The sequence below is a fragment of the Grampus griseus genome (assembly GCF_964374135.1).
Source record: "Grampus griseus genome assembly, chromosome: 11".
Taxonomy (NCBI): Eukaryota; Metazoa; Chordata; class Mammalia; order Artiodactyla; family Delphinidae; genus Grampus; species Grampus griseus.
The window spans coordinates 93,983,833-94,002,018 of record NC_139005.1 but is presented as its reverse complement, the minus strand read 5'-3'; the positions used below and the strand labels follow the sequence as shown (position 1 = coordinate 94,002,018).

Below are 18,186 nucleotides of genomic sequence, written 5' to 3'. Positions count from 1 at the left end.
TCTTTCAAGGCCCAGTGCCAAGGCCACCTCCTTCAGGCGTTTTCCCCACTGTCCCCAGCCCACCCCTGGGCTGCCATTTACCCAGCCTGCCTTGCAGTCAGCCATCTGGGCCGTGTCTGTCTCCCTCCCTGGAATGGGAGCTAACTGCTGGCAGGGACCATGGCTGCTCCACTAGGGCCACCTGGCACAAGGTCTGGAGAGCTGGGCAGGAGTGTGGAGCCTCTTCCCCGACTGCAGAGCCCACCCCATGCCCTGCCCCGCCTGGGTGCCCCTCACCTGCACCCCCAGGATGCCGAAGATGATGAAGAAGGCACAGCAGATGAGGACGATGTTGCCGATGGGCTTGAGGGAAGAGATGAGCGTCTCCACCACCAGCTTCAGGCCAGGCGCCCGGCTGATGACGCTGCAGGCAAGAAGGGGTCAAGGGTACCGTTAGCCGTCAGCCAGGCCTGAAGACAGCCCCTGCTAGGCCCAGAGTCACCAGAGCAGAGGCTCCCAGGCTCCAGATCTATATGAACAGCAAGGCACTGTGCTTTCACCCCAACCCCTTGGGATCCACACCACACCCTCCTCTAGATATTAACGCCCAGAGATGGCAGTGAGCCACGAAGGACTCACAGGGAGTGGGTAGCAGCCCTGGGGGCCACCTTCAGCCCCGCCTTCCAGCACCTGCTCCAGGCTCCTCCCCCAGGAGCGGGGCCCACAGGTGTGACCCTGGCCCTGCTCAGCTGGTGCTGGGCACAGGCTATGGAGGACTGAGTGGGTGTGGGTGGCCAGACCGAGGGGTTCACTTAGACCCTGGGGGCGTCCTTGGACAGTGCAGGGTGCCCCCATCCTCGGGTGCGAGGGTCCTCACCGCAGGGGTCGCAGGGTGCGCAGCAGCCTCAGGACCCGGAGGACCCCCAGGATCTTGGCTCCCCCGGCCGAGGCCAGGGACACCACAATGTCGATGATTGACACGAAGACAAGGAAGCCATCCAGCACATTCCAGCTGCTGCGCAGGTACGCCTGCTCACCGAAGTACAGGCCCAGCGAGACCACCTGGGGGAGGGGCGAGGGGCGGGGTCAGTCAGACTCCTCGGGAGGGTGGAGCGAGATCAGACGGGCGAGGGGCAGAGCCAGGTAGGCATGGGAGAGCCGGGAGCAGTGGGCTGGAGCGGACACGTGCCCTGCCGCCCCCTCTGAAGGCGGGCTATAGGTCTCCCTCTACCCAGGGAGCCACTCCCTGAAGCACCCCATTCCCTTCTCCCTGCACATCTGGTTAACCCAACTTGAAGCCATGTGCTCTGGGAAGCATCCTAGACAGAACCCTACCGCTGTGCCCTGCACCTGCAGCAGGTACCTCCACGACACTGGAAATGGGCTGTGAGCTCCTGGGCAGCGGGCACGAAGCTGACCGCATCCCGCCTTCCCCAGTCCTAGGAACCCAACCCAGTGGCTGGGACCAAGTGGGGGTGAGCCTCCAAGGCCACCTGTGGAATGCTGTTGAGGGGCAGGTGAGTGACAAGCGGAGCGGGGCTGGGCCAGGGGGAGGAGAGGTCCCAGGTGAAGCCAGGTACCTTCAGTGTCATCTCGCCCACAAAGATGGCTGTGAAGATGTAGTTGGACACAGTGAGGAAGATGCGTTCCTGAAAGAACCAGGAGATGCCATGGATCCAGGGTCTCCCGGGATTGGTCTGCCTTCAGCCGAGGGGCACCCAGGAGACGCCGCCGCTTCACAGTCCAAGGAGGCGGCCCCTCTCCAGAGGCAAGCTCCTGGCCACATCCCCCTCCATGGCATCCCCCTCCATGGCATCCCCCTCCATGGCTCTCCATGGAGAGCATCGCTGGGCTCTCCAACCCTCCCAGCCCAGCATGCTGTCCCTCAGCAGGCCCTGGGGACCTGTCCCTCTGCCGCGCTCCTTCCACCGCCCGAAAGCCCCAGCCACTCACGGTGCTGCCGGCCTCAATCTGGGGCCGCTCCAGGGCGATGGTGATGCAGTTGAGGAAGATGAAGGCCAGGACGACATAGTCGAAGAGCTTGTGGGCGATGATGGTCTGACACAGGACGCGGAACCTGGGCAGGGTGGGCAGGGGGCCACGTGAGTGTCAGTTTGCCCCTTACCCTGGCCAGGAGGAAGGCCCCAGGAACACATGAGAACCAGGGTGGCCTGGAGGAAGCTGACCCTTCTTTTCTCTGGCCACACAACAGGGGGCGGCTTTAGGTCTCTGCTCGGGATGCCCACCTGAAGCCACCTCTGCTGACCACACTGCAAGCTCCTGGCACCCGCCTAGCCCTGGCAAAGCTTTCCAAACACTGGCCCGAATCTCTAAGCCTTGTCCTCCGGCTGCACGGACACATTGTCTGATAGCCTCAGCTTCTGCCCCCAGGCCTTCCGTCGGGCTGCTCCCTCCACCTGGACCAGCCTCCCCCTCCTACCACCCCTTCTTCATCTATAGAACGCTGTCTGCCTCCAAAGCCCAGCACAAAGGCCTCCTCCCCCAGGAAGCCTTCGGATGCCCCCCTCCAGATGGAAGCACCCAGGTCACCGGAAGATTTATCCAACCTGGTGCCCAGCACAGGATGGCCTAGACTAGAGGAGATGCCCAGGAAAGCCCCCACACGAACCCCTTCCTCCCCAGCAGACCCCCCACTACAGGGCCGGAAGGCCCGCCCCCTACCTCCCCACCGCGCCCTGCCAATGGCCCTGCTTGGCTTGCCAGAAATCTCTCCCTCCCAAACCTGTCAAACCCCTACTCTAACGCCACCCTGAGCCTGGCCCTGCCCACCTGTTCTCGGGGGAGAAGAGGTAGACAGACCAGTCCTCGCGGACTTCGCACCAGTCAGGCTTGTAGACGTCAATCATCTTGCGGACGCGGAAGCACAGAGTCTGGCAAGGGGAGGACGGGGTGCTGGCGGGTCAGCGCTGCCCAGAGCCGCTCATATCCACCCACCCTGACCGTCCAGCAAAGTGGGGCCGCTGGATGACCTCCGAACTCTCCCAGCAAGACCAGAACCCTCACCCCACCCAGGGCGGTCAGGGAGGGCTTCTCTCCCAGGGGCGGGCCCAGCTCAGAGGTGTTCCGGCCCCGCCCCCTCTTCACCCACCTGAAGCCCTCTCCCCATGGCCAGGGTCCCCCTTAGGCGGGACCCCTGTCGGTCCCTCCCACTCCAGCGCCACCTCTCGACCACTCCCCGTTGCGTCCCAGCTGACCTCCTCGTGGTACCCTCCGTGGCCCCCAGAGCCTCGCGCACTCACGTAGTCCATCTCCTCTTCGTCCTCCCCGGGATCCCGGCGGCCGTCCATCTTGGTGAAGACGTCCTTGGCGATGCTGGGCATCCTGCCATTGCAGTCCTCGTGCCCGGGGACCGGGCCTGCCGCCCTCCAGGCAGTCCGTGGGTGGGTGCCCACGGCGGGCACCAGCTCGGCCAGGTCCACCGAATCTCTGGTGTCGAGGGACAGCGTCCGGCGGTGGTGGCAGTGACGGTGCGCCAGGTGGGGACCATGCTGCGCTTGGTGGGCGTGCGGGGTGTGCGGGGCGTGCAGGGCGTGCGGGGGCGCGGCCCGCAGCGGCCCCTCCTCCCGGGCACCTTCGCAGGCCCGGGCGCCGCCGCTGCGCTCTGCCGCTGAGAGCAGGGACTCGTGCTCCGCCGATGGGGGCTTGTGCTTGAGGCTGTTCCAGCTGGAGCGACGGCTGGCCCAGGCCCCACTGCGGCCCCACGGCCCGTGATAGGAGCTCCGAGAGCTGGACTGGGAGGAAGCCCGGGGCTCCGGTCAGCGCCACCACACACACCCACGGTTGTGACTGAAGGGAGCCTGCACACCTGCTGAGGCCCAAAGAGGGCTGCCCACCTGGCCAGTGGGGGACAGAAGGGGCTAGACCCCAGAGGTCCTCTCCTTGCTCTGCCTCTCACTCCATCCACATCTACAGACACATGGGCACCTCCCCTGTGTGGCTATGTCCCTCCTGCCACCTCCCTTCCCTTGATGACAGTACAGTAAGTCAGGGCATCTTCCCATTTTACAGGAAGGGAAACTGAGGCTCAAGAAGGGCTGTAACTTGGTCATGGTTACAAAGTTTGGCAGTGGCAGAGGCCAGATACAAGCTCAGGCCCAACCCCAAGGCCCGGCTCTTAACCCTACACGTTGCTGCTAAAACAAAACCCACCTCTCTACACCAGACCCACTGGCACCATTCGTACATTCACTCACTCATTCCTTGTTGCCAGGTCCTGCTCTGTCCCTGGGCACCCAGGAAGGCAACAGACATGGTCCCTGCCTGTTTCTGGCTGGGCAGTCTGGTGCCCTAAGCCTAGGTACCAGTCTGAGGCTGGACTGGCAGACACTTCTCAGGGTCCCTCAGCACACACCCAGCAGGGAGTAGCCAACCAGAGCACCCCACGAGGACTCACCAGGGAGCGCTGGTCGTAGCTCACCCTCCCCAGTGACATGACACTGCTCTTGCGGGAGCCCAAGGCCATTAGCACGGGGTCTGGCTGCAGCGAGAGGCGGGGGGCGGATGCTGCAGCCCCAGTGGGGCCCAGATGTCCACCCAGTGGGAGATTGGGGTCCAGGTGCCCATTGGGGGTCATGGGGATTGGGCAGAGCTTGGGATCTGGAGGGTTCAGATAGAGACAGAGGGAGGAGCAGACAAGAGGACAGAACAAGAGCAAAAGAAGCCATGAGACAAAGAAACAGACAGGGACAGTAACAGAAATGAAGAGTTTTTCTGGAGAGACCTCCTCCACCAGGAAGTCCTCCTGCTTGGACCCCGTCACATGTGCCTCCCCTCTGCCCCATTTGCAAGGCTCTCAGCTTTATTTTTGGATGAGTGGATCCCTTGCCTTCTGTGTTCAGGGCCAGCTCCGAGCTTCACCCAACATAGGAACCTCACTCCCATGCCCAGCGCAGGAAGAAGGCAGAGCCTGCTTAGCCCGGTTACTGAGAAGGACACAGCCTGGGCTGGGAGGTTTCTTCCAAGCTGCGCAGTGGTGCTAAACAAAACCCAGGCATCCTGAGGCCCAAGGCTCTTCGCTACAGGCCAGCTGTATGGAGGGGTGAGGGTGGGCTGCAGCCACCCCTGTGGCTAGAATTCAGGAGAGCCATGAATGTCACTGACCTTTGGAGATTTAGCAATTCTTTCAATTATAAATGTAACCAACAAACCATAGAGAATTAGCAGTCCCGAGCCTTGGCTTGAGGGGAAACCAGATGCTGTGCCCTCTGCCCAACTAGATCTGGGGAAGAGTCCTGGCCTCCTAGGTGACGAGTGGAGGTCCGTTTACCTCCGCCACTGTCCAGGCCCTCCTGGAGCTTGTCAAACTCCTCCATGTTGGATGAGCTCTGGTCCTCGTCCGAGTAGGAGCGATTGGCGTCGCCCTGGGAGACCGTCCCTCACATTGGAACAAAAGTCAGCTTAGCCCTTCCCTCCCTCCTGAATTTTTCAATGGGTGTTTTCACCCCCCCCCCACATTTTACAGATGGGGAAACTGAGGCTCAGAAAATGGAAGCGAGAAGCTAACGAGGACCTAGGCCGCAAACCCACATCTGCCTGATTGTAAGTGTCCCCAAAGCCTCAGAAAATGAAGGAGGCAGGATCCAGAATCCCAGATCTTGGGGACTTTAGGATCTCAGAGATGGAGAAGCCTAGGCCTACACCCCTGGGGGAGAGGCAGGGATCCTAGATGCAGATCTCCCCCCACTTGCATGCCTCCTGTGATGGGAAGCTCATCACCTCACTGGCAACCCCCTCCTCTGGAGACCTGTTGCCTGCTAGATGTTTGAATCGCAGTCCTCCTCCATCCAGACCACCCCCCGCCCAGTCTCGTGCAGGCCCCAAAGGGGTGCTTCCTCCACCAGGGCCACAGTCACCTCCGCCTGGAAGCCCTCCACCAGGATGGCCACCAGCAGGTTGAAGAGCACATAGTTGCCGAAGGTCATGAGGGCAACGAAGTAGAGGGAGGCCCAGGGGGAGGTGGAGGCCATGCCATTGTAGAGGACGACGTTCCAGTCCTCCTGGGTAAGGATCTGTGCGGGGAAGGGGGAGGACAGCTCAGGCCCCCCAGCCCACTGGGTGCCCTAGGTGCAGGCACGTCGCAGCCCATGAGCACCTACAGCATCCGCTCACACACGCTCGGGCACACCCAGGGTCCTCGAAAACCACGGCCCTAGCTGGGGGCAGAGCCGCAGAATCATGCACGTGCATGTGTGTGTGTGCGTGCACACACACACACACGCACACACACGCACACGCACACCTCTTCCTGCTGCCCGGCCCGCCCACACCCTCGAGGCCTACGTCACACACTCCTGCCCTGACACGTGCGCCCCACGGACCGGTGCTCCCTCCTGGCTGCTCCCCAGCCCCACCCTCTCAGCACCGTATCCCACCACCCAGGGCACAAGCCCACACTGCCTTCTCCCCTTGTTCCTTCTGCCCCCACCACACTTGTGTGTACACACCCACTCAACCATGGCCACAGTACACGTGAGGAAACAGCCTCGGGGAAGAATCCTAACCCCACAGTCTCAGGGCAGGAGCGAGGGGGCGGGGACGGGCAGCGGGCAGTCAGTCCAGCTCCCAGAGCCAGCGCTGCGCCAGCCTGGCCACCGGAGGCCGGGGTTGAGGGGCCTCCTTGTCAGGCCACTGCTCTCCCCTGGATTCTCTGAGGCTGGGGGCACCTCCAAAAGGTGATCCTGGGAGAACTCCCTTCCCCAGACACCCATGGACGCATGCTGGGGCTCACCTGGAACACCGTGACAATGGCCCAGAGCAGGGAGTCGAAGTTCTTCCGGTCGGGGACGGTGTCTCCCGTGTCCGTGCGGAGGCTGAACTTGCAGCCAAAGATGTGCATGCCAAGGATGCTGGGGGAGAGACAGGGTGGCTCAGGGGACTCACACACACAGAGCTCTCTGCTACCCACCTTGTTTCATTCTCAGAACCACCCACTAAGATGGGAGGGGCCAGTGTTGGTCCAAGGATGCTGGGGGAGAGACAGAGGTGGCTCAAGGGACTCACACACCCAGAGCTCTCTGCCCACCCACCTTGTTTCCTTCTCAGAACAACCCACTAAGATGGGAGGGGCCAGTGTGGGTCCCATTTTACAGACGTGAGCACAGAGGCTCCGAGGGGCAGTACTCGCCCGGAGCCATAGGGGATTAAGTGATGGTGCCAGGATTCGTATCCAGGTCTGGGGTGTTGCCTGGAGAAGCTCAACCAGCCACACTCCCCCAGGTTTCTGCCCACGGCCCGGCAGGCCCCGCAGGTGTGGCCCCAGGGTGGGCGGGACTCACCTGAAGATGAAGATGAAAAGCATGAGCAGCATGCAGAAGGTGGCCACATTGTCCATGGTCTTCATGAGCACCACGAGCTGCCGCCGCAGCGCAGGCATGAAGCGCACCAGCTTCAGCACCCGCAGCAGCCGGAAGGTCCGCAGCACCGACAGCCCGCCGTCTGCCTGGCCCACAATCTCCCAGATGCTGCAGCCCGCCGGGCAGGGGTGGGAAGGGGAGAGAGGCAGGAAGGGTCAGAGGGAGGCCGGGAGGAGACGAGGGTAAAGGAAGGAGGAGAGGCCAGGTGGGTGGAGAGATGGACAGCTTCCATTCGTTCACTCATTCATCCAATGGGTATTGTTTGACAGGTCACTGCGTCTCGTGGCACCCTGAAGCCAGGGCTCTGAACCCGGATTCCATGGACCACCCCCCGCAAGAAGTCTATGGCCCATAAATATCACTGACCTCTTTTTGAGATTTAACATTCTTTTGATTATGAACGTCAACAACAAACAGCAGAGAATTAGCACTTCCTGTGACCTCGTGGCCAATCGAAATCACTGATACTTTTCTATCACATGACAGCTGATACAGGTGTTTCCAGATATTACTTATCCTCATCCTTTCTTTGGAATGATCGTAGTCACGGACCCACTGCTGTATCTTGCTATTTAATGAATTAATTCAGAAGTGCATACACTGCTATATCACAAATTTTCAAATATTTTGATAACTGTATTTCAGTGTAATCAGCTTCCTTTGATCTTATGTACTTCATTTACTGGCTGGGGTCAGTGCATTAAATCCCCCTCCCACCCCGTTCTGTTTCTAGGCCCACAGGCTAGGGGCGGGATTGGGGGGGGAGGTCGGCACCTGATGATGACAACGATGCTGTCGAAGATGTTGTAGGGGTTCCGCAGGTAGTCAAAGAGCCCGAAGGCGGCCAGCTTCAGCAGCATCTCCAGGGCAAACATGCTGGTGAAGACCACGTTGCAGATCTCCAGGGTGTTGGTCAGCTCCTCGGGCTATGGGGGTGTCGGGGAAGGGAACGCGGACCCGGTCAGGCCAGAGGGCTGCCGGGATACCCATCAGCTCTAGAACCTCCGGGAAGGCCCGGCTCTGCCACCCCGGCTCCACGACCTGCAGGTCAGTGTCCTTGCCGGAGCTCCATCCTCCCCCTGCACTTGGCCTCAAGAAACCTACAGCGCTGCCTCATCTCTGCTGTCTTGAGAGGTCCACTGAGATGGGAACACATGGGGCTAACCTTCCACCAAGTTGGCAATGATGCTGGTAGTGCACACGAAGGGCCACATTATGATACCCATTTTACAGATAAGGAAACTAAGGCTCAGAAACAAGCCAGAGGTTACATGGCTAGACACAGAGCAAGACAAGAAGGCAAACCAGTGGCTGCGGAAACCCCGCTTGCCCACGACCCTAACCCATTTTGGGAGCACGTGCAGGACCTGCCCTGTACACTTCGTAGGCGTCATGTAACTTAGTCCCTCACGAGAGCCCATTATGCATATGAAGAAGCAGGTTCAGAGAAGGCCAGTCCCCTGCCTGAGACTGCACAGTTAGTAAGGGGCAGAGCCAGGGTTTGAACCCAGGCAGCCTGGCTCCAATTCTCCACCCTTAACCCCTGCCTGTGCAGACCTCCCTACACAGCCTTCCCCTCACCTCCTTCCTTCCTTAGCAATGGCCATCTCAGGATTGTGGGTGGCTGGAGACCATCTGCCCTGGGAAGGGAGGACAGAGACCGCGTACCTACTGTGTGCCACCACGGCTCTCAATCCACCTGACCACCTGGTCAGTGGGGCTTACTTCTCCCGCTTCTCAGAGGAGGACACGAAGGCCCAGAGAGGTTAAGGGTCAAAGTCACCAGCTGCTCAGAGGGAGACTGGCCCCTCTGGCCGCAGATCCAACCTCTGCCCCTGGAGCTGTTTACTTGCTGGTTATTAGCAGTAGGTGACACCCCTGCAAGTGGGACCACGCAAGGAACCCCAGTGTATGAAACAGGCCACCCTGTTGGCCACGACTGGGGGTGGGGTTCCAGGTCCTCCCCCCAACAGCCCGGGCCTCAGTTTCCTCATCCATAAATCGAGGGAATGGAGTAAGATGAGGGCCGTACAAGGCTCCAGACCCTTCTCTCCCTGCCCCTCCCCCAGCCCTGGCCCCTCCGCCTGAATCACGGAGAAGGGAAGGGCCATTTGTTAGGCCTGAACATGTGCCCGTGTTGAGCTCAACCCCAACACAGTTACTGACCGTCAATCTGTGAGGCCACTGTTAGCAGCTCCATTTTACAGATGAGGAAACTGAGGCTCAGAGAAGGGAACTGCCTTGCTCAGAGCCACCCGGCAAGGCTGTGGCAGAGCCACCAAGTCAGACTCCGAACTGCTCTCCCGGTGTCCACACCCACACCTCCCCGAACCCGTCCATCCGTCATCCACTTGTTCATCACTGCGTGCACTCCACAGGTCTCCCAAGCATCGTCAGGGGCTGGGCTTGTGCTACCCGGGGTGGGTGGTGGTGAATGAATCAGCACATTCTTCCTGCCCTTGAGAAGCGCAGGCTCCGCTGGCAAAGCCCATCCGCAAGTTAACAAACCACTCGGCGGGGATGAAAACAGAGGGAACTTGAGGGTGGTTTGGGGGAACAGGGCAGTGCAGTCAGGAGCAGCTTCCTATAGAAAGTGACATCTCAGGGACACCTCAAAGCCGAGAGGGGGAGAGGGTGACAGGGAGAGGAGAAGGTTGTCCAGGCGAAGAGACCAGCCCGAACTCGGGCTGGGAGGCGGGAGAGTTCCCAGCATCAGCACCGCCCACCCCAGCCCAGCCACCCTCCCCCCAGCGCCCCACCCCCAACCCCGCACCGAGCAACAGGGCCTCAGGCACCTGACTTTGATTCCACTTGGGCCAAAAGGAGAAGAGAAAAAAATAACAACCCAGCCCTCCCGCTTCCCGCCTGGTGCCTGGGAAATCTAATAATACTGCCGGCTCCTCTCAAGGCCAGATAAAAGGAGAAGGCACCATTTCCATCTGTAATTACATCTGACTCACAGAATGGTCCCAAAAGGGGAGTGGGACCCTGAGAGAGGTCCCCAGTGGGGGAGGGGCTGGGGCCCGGCATCCCTGGTTGAGCCAGGGCCCAGATGCTACTCAGAGCCACCAATTTCCTAGGCCCCCAAAACAGAGGTGAAAGATTTGGACGCTGACAGGCCGTAACGGCAGTCACCCTGCTCTGGGCCGCACGCACTGCACACACACTCCCGCCCACCTGAAACAGATGCGGAGCCTGCAGCTCTGCTCTCCCCGAAAGGTAGGTCACCCACTTGCTCCCCTCCTCCCTCGCAAGAGCTGTTTCTCTAGTCGAGCGCACACCTGTTAATCTTTTTCTAATGGACCATCCATCACTCCTACGAGCATTTTTCTGAGAGAGACAGCGAGCGGGAGAGAGAGATTGACAAATACACAGTGAGTGAGAGACCAAAGGGGGTGGTATGTGGAGAGGGACAGGGCAGCCACGAGAGAGATGGAGAAAGACTCGAAAGAGAGGTGGACTGATAGACAGACAAATATAGACCCAGGGAGTGAGAAGCAAGTGCAGGGTGTGGAGAGACAAGACAGAGAGAGAAAAACAGAGACAAACACATAATGAAAGACCAAGATCATGGCACTGAGTCAGAGACAGAGCCAGAAAGTGAGAGAGAGCAGGCAGACAGACAGACAGAGACTGCAGAGAGGTGGCTGGAGATGGCAAAGGCCCACCCCATGGAAGAGGAGGTGCCGAAGGGCAGAAAAACCAGGTTAAGCCAGAGGCAGGAGGATAGAGGGCCGCTGAGGAGGGGCTGCAACCTGAAGGTGAGGCCAGAAGCAGAGGGAGACGGGGCAGGGGCAGGGCCAGCTCATCCCTGCTGGACGCCAGGCTTGGGAGGCCCAGCTGCCCAGCCTCTGGCCACTTCTGCAGGGCCAGATAAGGGCCCAGCTGGACAGGGGTCTCCAAGCTGCCCCCAGGGACCCCTTGAGCCCAACATCATCCTCGTGATAACAACGGCAGCCGGTGTTGAAACACCTCCCATGTGCCAGGCGGTGCTGAGCACTTTCCACGGATTATCCTGTCGAAGCTCAAACATCACCCTATAGCATCCACATTTTACAGCCAGGAAACCTGAGGCTCAGAGAGAAGTGACTGTCCCTGGCCACAGCCAGGCAGTGGTAAAATTCGATCTCAAACCCAGGTCTCCTCCCTCTGGCCCGCCCCACCTCCCCGTGGCCCAGGTGCCCTCACCTGCACCACTCTTCTGACCTCAGGCTCCAGTTCAGCACGGACAGGTCACTGCCCTGCTTACAAGCCTTCCATGGCTCCCCACTGCCCTAAGGATAGAGCCAGTCTCAAGACCCTTCATGGATTGACAGCCCCTGGCCTCTTGGGCTGTCTGCCCTGCCCCATGGGCACATCCTCCTTGAGGGCTCAGGGTCTTTCGTAGGAATGCCCATGCTCCTGCGTCTGTCCCTCCTTTGTCTAATGAAATCCCAGTCATCCTTTAGGATCCATCTCCAGTGCCATCGCCTCCAGGAAGTCTTCCCCAACTGCAGTTCACGTTGGTGTCTCTCTCCCCTAAGTCCTCACAGAGCTGGAACGTCAGGTACTGAGCCACTCCATCTTCCTCTTCCCAGAGTCACCCCAGATCTGGCTTGGCAGTGACTTGCTGAGACTGCTGAAAAGAGAATAAAGCCTGACCCTCTCTTTGTTGTCCGACGTGGTGAGCATCCTCTAGCTCCAGGACAGCCTGGTGCAGCTCCAGAGGAGTCATGGGCCGGGATGGGCGAATGCTGGGAGAGGGAGGGGCTGAGAGAGCCTGCTCCCAGGAGCAGTGCCTCCCCACCCCTTCCCGTCGGCCTCCTGGAACCTCCAATTCAACCTCAGCATCTCAGCTTCTCACCGCATCACGCTGGGCAAGGCAGTCCACCTCTCTGAGCCTCGGTTTCCCCATCTGCCCAGTGGGGACAAGACACTCACCCCGCCTGCCCTGGGGGCTGCCGAGGGGATCACACCGGGAAGATATGTGACAGCAAATGATGACAGAGAAATCTGGCTGCCCAAGCCGACCCCGCCCACCTGCCTGTCACGCAGCCTCAGTCACAGACTGTTCCGGGCCCACTCCCCTCCAGGGCTATGCCGACTTCTGCACCATCTGACCACCTCATGGGTCACACACAGGTCACTGCCTGGCTGACCCCCACTTTCCCCTGTCACCTCCTCCTAGGCCAGTCCCTGCAAGGAGTAGCTGTGGCCATGAGGAACCTGGTGACACTCCCTTGTGATTTTAGCAGCAGTGGCCACCTAAAAACCACGGGCACCCACAGTCTCACCTCATCCGAGCACCTGTGACCACAGAGGCCGGGGTGGCCCCACTTCACAGATGGAGCCGGAAAGCAATGCCCAGGCTCTGTCCTGCCCTCACCACCGGCCCCCCTGGGCCCCCACCCGGTGGCCACACCAACCTCCCTGCCGGCAGGGGCCGCCACGATGCCTCCCTCTGCAGTCACTTGCTTTGCGGGAGAGGGGCTGCGAGCGTTCACCGGCCTCTCCTCCAGCTCCCCCCTTTCTCCCTGGCCCCTGGCAGCCCTAGGCCGCCTCTCTCTGCAGGCAGCACCTCAGGGGCTGCTCAGAACAACCTCAGGGGTGGAGGGCTTCCTGCCAGCAGCGTGTGGGAGCCAGGGGTGTGGAGCAGAACTTCTCGCGCCCCCCACAAGCAGGCCCTGCGCAGAGCTTGGCCAAACAATGGCTGCCGCTCGGAGCTGCTTTAAAGAGAGTATTTTTTAAATCCTCCCTCCCCCTCACTTTTTCCTTAATTAATAATTTTTTGAGGCTCCAGACACCAGCTGGTAAACTTACCCCGAGGGTGGTGGGGTAACGCTCCAACAAGTATCACAAATCTTTCCTAACGAGTGCGCACCTACTGTGCGCCAGGCTTCGTAACGCATCGAACCCTCCCAGCTACTCCGGGAGTAGGGGGTTTCTGTGCCCATTTCCAGATGGGGGACACTGGCCGAAGGAGGCCAAGTGACTTGCCCAAGGCCACCCTACCAGTCGACAGCAGAACCAGGGATGGAGCCCAGACCTGGAGCGGCAAATTGCAGCTCTCTGGCAGTGGTCTTCAGGTGCGGCCGGGATTGGCGGGGGGGGGGGGGCGGGGGGTGGGCAGAAGAGGGTTGTTAAGACCTGTCTTGAGGATGGTTGTGAGGACTCAATACACCAGGCTGGCTCGCGGCCTGGCACTTGGTGCCAGGGAGCCAATCCCTATGACGGAAAGGGCACGAAGTTAGGGCACCTGCTTGTGGATGAGAAAGCCAGAGAGGATCCTTTGAAGGGGCAGAGAGCACCTGCTGAGGGCAACCCAGTGGGGGGACCAAGAGGGGTCCTACGGTGCCAGAGAGAAGAGGCTCCCCCGTCTGGAGGCTAGAAAGTTTGCCCTCTTCCCTGGTGGTGCAGTGGTTGAGAGTCCACCTGCCGATGCAGGGGACACAGGTTCGTGCCCCGGTCCGGGAAGATCCCACATGCCGCGGAACGGCTGGGCCCGTGAGCCATGGCTGCTGAGCCTGTGCGTCCGGAGCCTGTGCCCCGCAACGGGAGAGGTCACAGCAGCGAGAGGCCCGCGTACCGCCAAAAAAAAAAAAAAGAAAGTTTGCCCAAAAGGACGTGGCAGAAGAAGTGAGGGGGGACAGGCCAGGCAGGAAGACCCTGAGGAGGCTTGGGCAGGGACCATAGCCTGGCCTGAGGCTGGGGCTGCGGAGAGAGGGAGAAACTGGACCCAGAGGATGGAGCCACCCTGGCCACCGTGTCTGGCCGTGAAGGGGTGGCTGGGAAGGCAGGAACCAGTAGTACACTGGCAAATGGGCCTCTGAAAAATACAGCCCTGATTGGCAGCGTATGTCAATTTCCATGGTGTAAATACTCCCACCATGGCCAATTTCAAGCTACCAACTGTTTATAACGATGGGCTTGCAAAATCCTTGAGTATGAGAAAACTGGCTCTTGCGAGCTGGTTCCACAAGCCCCTGGCAGGGATGGTGCCCAGGCCCTGGTGTAGCAGGACTGCGACAGGCACCCTTGGCGCTGCCCCACCCAGAAGCTAGAGCCAGCACCCCAACAGAGCAGGTTCCCTGTGGGGCCTTCCCCGGGGATGCTGGGCCAGGCAAAGGCCAGAAGGCCGGACCCTAGGCGAGGGGGTCCAGCCTGCCTGTCTCACCAGCTTTACCCTGCAGACAGCCTCCCCAGCCCTCCCCAGAGACACTTAGTTAAGCCGGAATAACTGGCAGACAGGCAGCCCCGCGCAGAGCGTGGCGGCAGCCCCAGGGGCCGCATTTAAGTAAATTGAATGAAGACAGTGCCTGGTGAGCAAATGAAGAGGGAAACGAGAGTGTGGCCCCCCACGGGGCACAGCGGGGGAGAGGGGGCCTGCAGAAAGAGGGCCACGGGGAAGCCAAGGAGGCGTCAAAACCCTAAACTCTGCGGTGGTGTCAGTCTTGCCACACAAAGATGTGGGTTCAAATTCGGCCCCTGACTGGCTATGGGACCTTGGGCCAGTGACATCCCCTCCCTGGGCCTCAGGGTCGCCAACTGCCAGACGGAGTGCCTCATAGGAAAGGGGTGCAGCTTAAGGGAGGGACCCCACCTAGCAGCTGGGGGACAGTGGGAGGCAGAAAATGATGTTTTTCCAAATGGATCCAGGGCTGGACTTGTCCGGGCTGTCACCCGGGGTGTGACCTATGGATTGGGGACATCTGTGCGAACCCCCCAGAGCCCTCCATCCTGTGTCCCCACAAAGACCCTCTTGTACACATCCTCCCTGTGCTCCTGCTACTTCCCAGAAGCCATGCCCTCCTCCATGTGCTATCCCCCATTGGGGACCCTTTCTCTGAACTCATCTCACCTGTGAACCCCCAGCAGTACCCCCGATGGCCTAGGGGGCCTGGGACACACCAATCAACGCAGCCAACACCCTCCCTGCGCCCCACGCACCCAGAGCTGAAGACAGAAGAAACCACAGGTTTGGCCGAGAAGGGAGATGGGGGACAGCCTCCGCAGGGCACCCCTGGGGCCCCTCAGTGCCGTGGGGCTGTGGTGAGGCGGGGAGTAAGTGGGGGACGTGAGGGGCAGGAGGGCGTCCCACCTGCGGAAGGTATCAATATGCCGCAGATGGAGCACAAAGGGCCTTGAATATCAGTGGAAAGGTCTGAATTTTCTGCCAAGGTCAGCGGGCGCTCTGGAAGTTTGGGGACAGGGGCGCTCCCAGTCTCTGGAAAGACCACTCCAGCCGTTTTGGAGAGAAGAGACGGGAGGGTCACATGGAGAGGCGACAAATGGAAGTTAGGAGTCTGCAGGGACTGGCGGGGGATGGGTTGTGGGGGACCTGGTGTCCACGCTGGGAGGCTCAGAGGGAAAGGAACCACATCCCCCTGTCCACACCCCAAGGGGCCATTCGGTCACTTGTTGACCCTGAGCTCCACCCCCTCTGTGCCTGGCCCTGGGCTGGGCACTGAGGTCACGTGGCTGAAGGGGACGCAGGTCAGGGGAAGACAGACAGACGGCGGGCGTTCGACAGGCCCCGCGGGCCCCGCCTCCCGACACTCGCCTGCTGGTGGTGCTCAATGCCCATGCTGACGGTGTTGACCAGGATGGCCATCATGATGCCCCGGTTGAAGTACTTGCTCTCCACGATGCCCCGCAGCTTGGCTCGTGTCTCCCGCCACACGTCTCCGCACAGCCAGGCAGCCCCATCCTCCTGCCCCTCCTCGTCCTCCTTCTCCAGCTCCAAGGAGGCCCCGTCCTCACCGTTCCGGGCCCCGGGCCGGCCGGCCTCGTCCTCGCCGCCGCCCGAGCCCCCGGAGCCTGAGCCCCCGGAGCCTAAGCCCTCCTGGCCCGAGTTGCTGCTGCCCAGGCCTGAGGGCGGCCGGCCCGCCTCGTGCTGGCAGCGCGGGCAGCTGGCGGGGTCGGAGGCCAGAATGGCAGAGACGGGCTGCACCGGCGTGTGGAGCGTCGAGTCCGGGGGGCTGTGTCGGGGGCACAGCTCTGGAAAAGAAGCCGAGGCCGGGGTTGGTGCCTCGGGTCCCGCAGGAGGCGGCCCCTGCGCGCACTAGGCCCGGCCCAACCTGGGTTACCACTCGTGTGTGCCCACAGGGTCTGCCTGGAAGCCGCCAGCCCTGCCTGGAGGCCAAGGGGCTCGTGGGTCCTGGGGAAACAGCTTCACCCTCTGGGCTTCGTTGGCCCCCGAGGAAAAGCTGGCACCAGGAACACCCACACACCGGGGCCACGGGGCGGATCCTGTGGTTAATACGCGGGATGAGCCCAGAGCCGTGTCCTGCCCTGTCACTTCCCGCCCCGTGGCCCCAGTCTGGTCACTGAAAGACCCTTCAGAAACCCCAGCCCCTCCCCACCGTCCTCTTCATGATATCATGGAGCTTGGAAAACGGCTGAAAAGGCCATTGTGGAGGGTAGACACCCCTCAGAGGAAGCCAAGGTGGCCTCGGCATTCCTCAATTCTCCCGCCCGTGTGGGGGGCCTATCACCAAGGAGGAAGCGTGGAGCCGGGGCAGGGGCAAGCCCTTGCTCTAGAAGCACCACCCCTACGACTCCCCCCGACACAGCTGAGTCGGGGTTAACCCTGGGAGGGGGCAGGAGCTGTCATCCCCCCAGCTGCCCAGGGAGAGTGCGAGAAGCTGGGCCGGTCTTGGACCCACGTTCTGTGATCTGTGAACCATTTCAAAGGGGTGTCAGAGGGGCTCTTTCTGGATAGTTTGGTTCCTTCTTTATATTTGTCTGTGTTTTCCTAGAATACACAGGTTTGGCTTGAGGAGCAAAATATAAATACATGACGTTAAAGGGAAAGAAAAACCTGTAATGTCTACCGTCCATTTCCACACTTGCTTCCAAACACCTCCCTGTGTCTGGACAAGGCTCTCTGACTCAGTCACCCTCTAGACCGGTGGGGCAGCCGGAAGCCCAAGGGTGGGCCACGTCAGTGCTGGAGGTCACGGCAAAGCCCTTCCCAGCCCAACTGTACATGGGGCTGGGCCCCCTGACACTTGTTTCCCAAGGAAGGGAGATGGGGGAGGCACGAAGGCCCAGGGCGGGGGGCACGTCCTCCCTCTAGAAGCCTGTCTAGGGCTTCTCTCCACGAGGTTTCCACGGAGAGGGCGATGGGCGGCAGCAGGAAGCCCTGAGCTGTAAACACCCCTCCCCGCGTCATCCAGGAACGCGGGGTGCCAGCCTTGCCCGCCCCCAGCTCCCCTGTCCACGTGCTGGGCCAGCCCACGGGCCACCTGGAGCCTCCAAGACCACGCCTGGACGGCTGGCCGCCAGCTTGCCTCCGAGAACCTCAGGTTCCCAGAACGTGAGACCTGCAGGGGCAGGGCCTGGGGGTGGCCGGCTCCCACAGCGCACGGCCTCATCCTCACTCCACGGCGGGGAGCCGGGCCGTCCACCGTCACAGCTGCGCCTACTCTGGGCTGATGCCGGCTGACTTCCTTGTGGGCACTGCCTGGGGGCAGGACTCGGCCTGGGGTGGGGCCCACCTCCTGTTCCTGTGGCCCTTTGCCTCCTCCTACGGGAGCGGTTCACGTCCCGTGAGAGGTGGGCTCAGCAGAGCCTGCAACTCTGACGTCCCCAATGCCGAGCTTTGGTCACTGACACTGTGACCTTAAGGGATCCCCTTCATCCCTCTGGACGTTAGTTTTCCCATCTGAACACTGAGGCTAATACTACTCACTCTGCTCCCTTCGCAGGACTGTTTTCTAGAACAGATGAGGAAACAAATGGAAACCCCTTTTTAAGCCTGCGCAGCTAACTCTCTGGAACCGTCTACAGAGGAGAAGGAGAAATGGCCCCAAGGCAGGAGCAGATCACAGTGTTCGTGTGTCCCCAGCATGCC

The 18,186-nt window shown here is 60.9% G+C and overlaps 1 protein-coding gene across 1 annotated transcript in view; it reads right to left on the bottom strand.

The window, feature by feature from the left end:
- The window catches only part of CACNA1I (calcium voltage-gated channel subunit alpha1 I), a gene marked incomplete at both ends in the record, with an annotated part of 103,387 nt that overhangs the window by 20,405 nt on the left and 64,796 nt on the right, over positions 1–18,186 (bottom strand). The window contains 13 exons of the mRNA XM_082666860.1: positions 277–403; positions 857–1,041; positions 1,560–1,628; positions 1,933–2,056; positions 2,770–2,870; positions 3,240–3,731; positions 4,394–4,596; positions 5,267–5,360; positions 5,853–6,008; positions 6,728–6,845; positions 7,275–7,460; positions 8,127–8,278; positions 15,892–16,328. Of these exons, the coding sequence (XP_082522986.1) occupies positions 277–403; positions 857–1,041; positions 1,560–1,628; positions 1,933–2,056; positions 2,770–2,870; positions 3,240–3,731; positions 4,394–4,596; positions 5,267–5,360; positions 5,853–6,008; positions 6,728–6,845; positions 7,275–7,460; positions 8,127–8,278; positions 15,892–16,328 (2,444 nt within the window). The remainder of the gene's footprint in view (positions 1–276; positions 404–856; positions 1,042–1,559; positions 1,629–1,932; positions 2,057–2,769; positions 2,871–3,239; positions 3,732–4,393; positions 4,597–5,266; positions 5,361–5,852; positions 6,009–6,727; positions 6,846–7,274; positions 7,461–8,126; positions 8,279–15,891; positions 16,329–18,186) is intronic.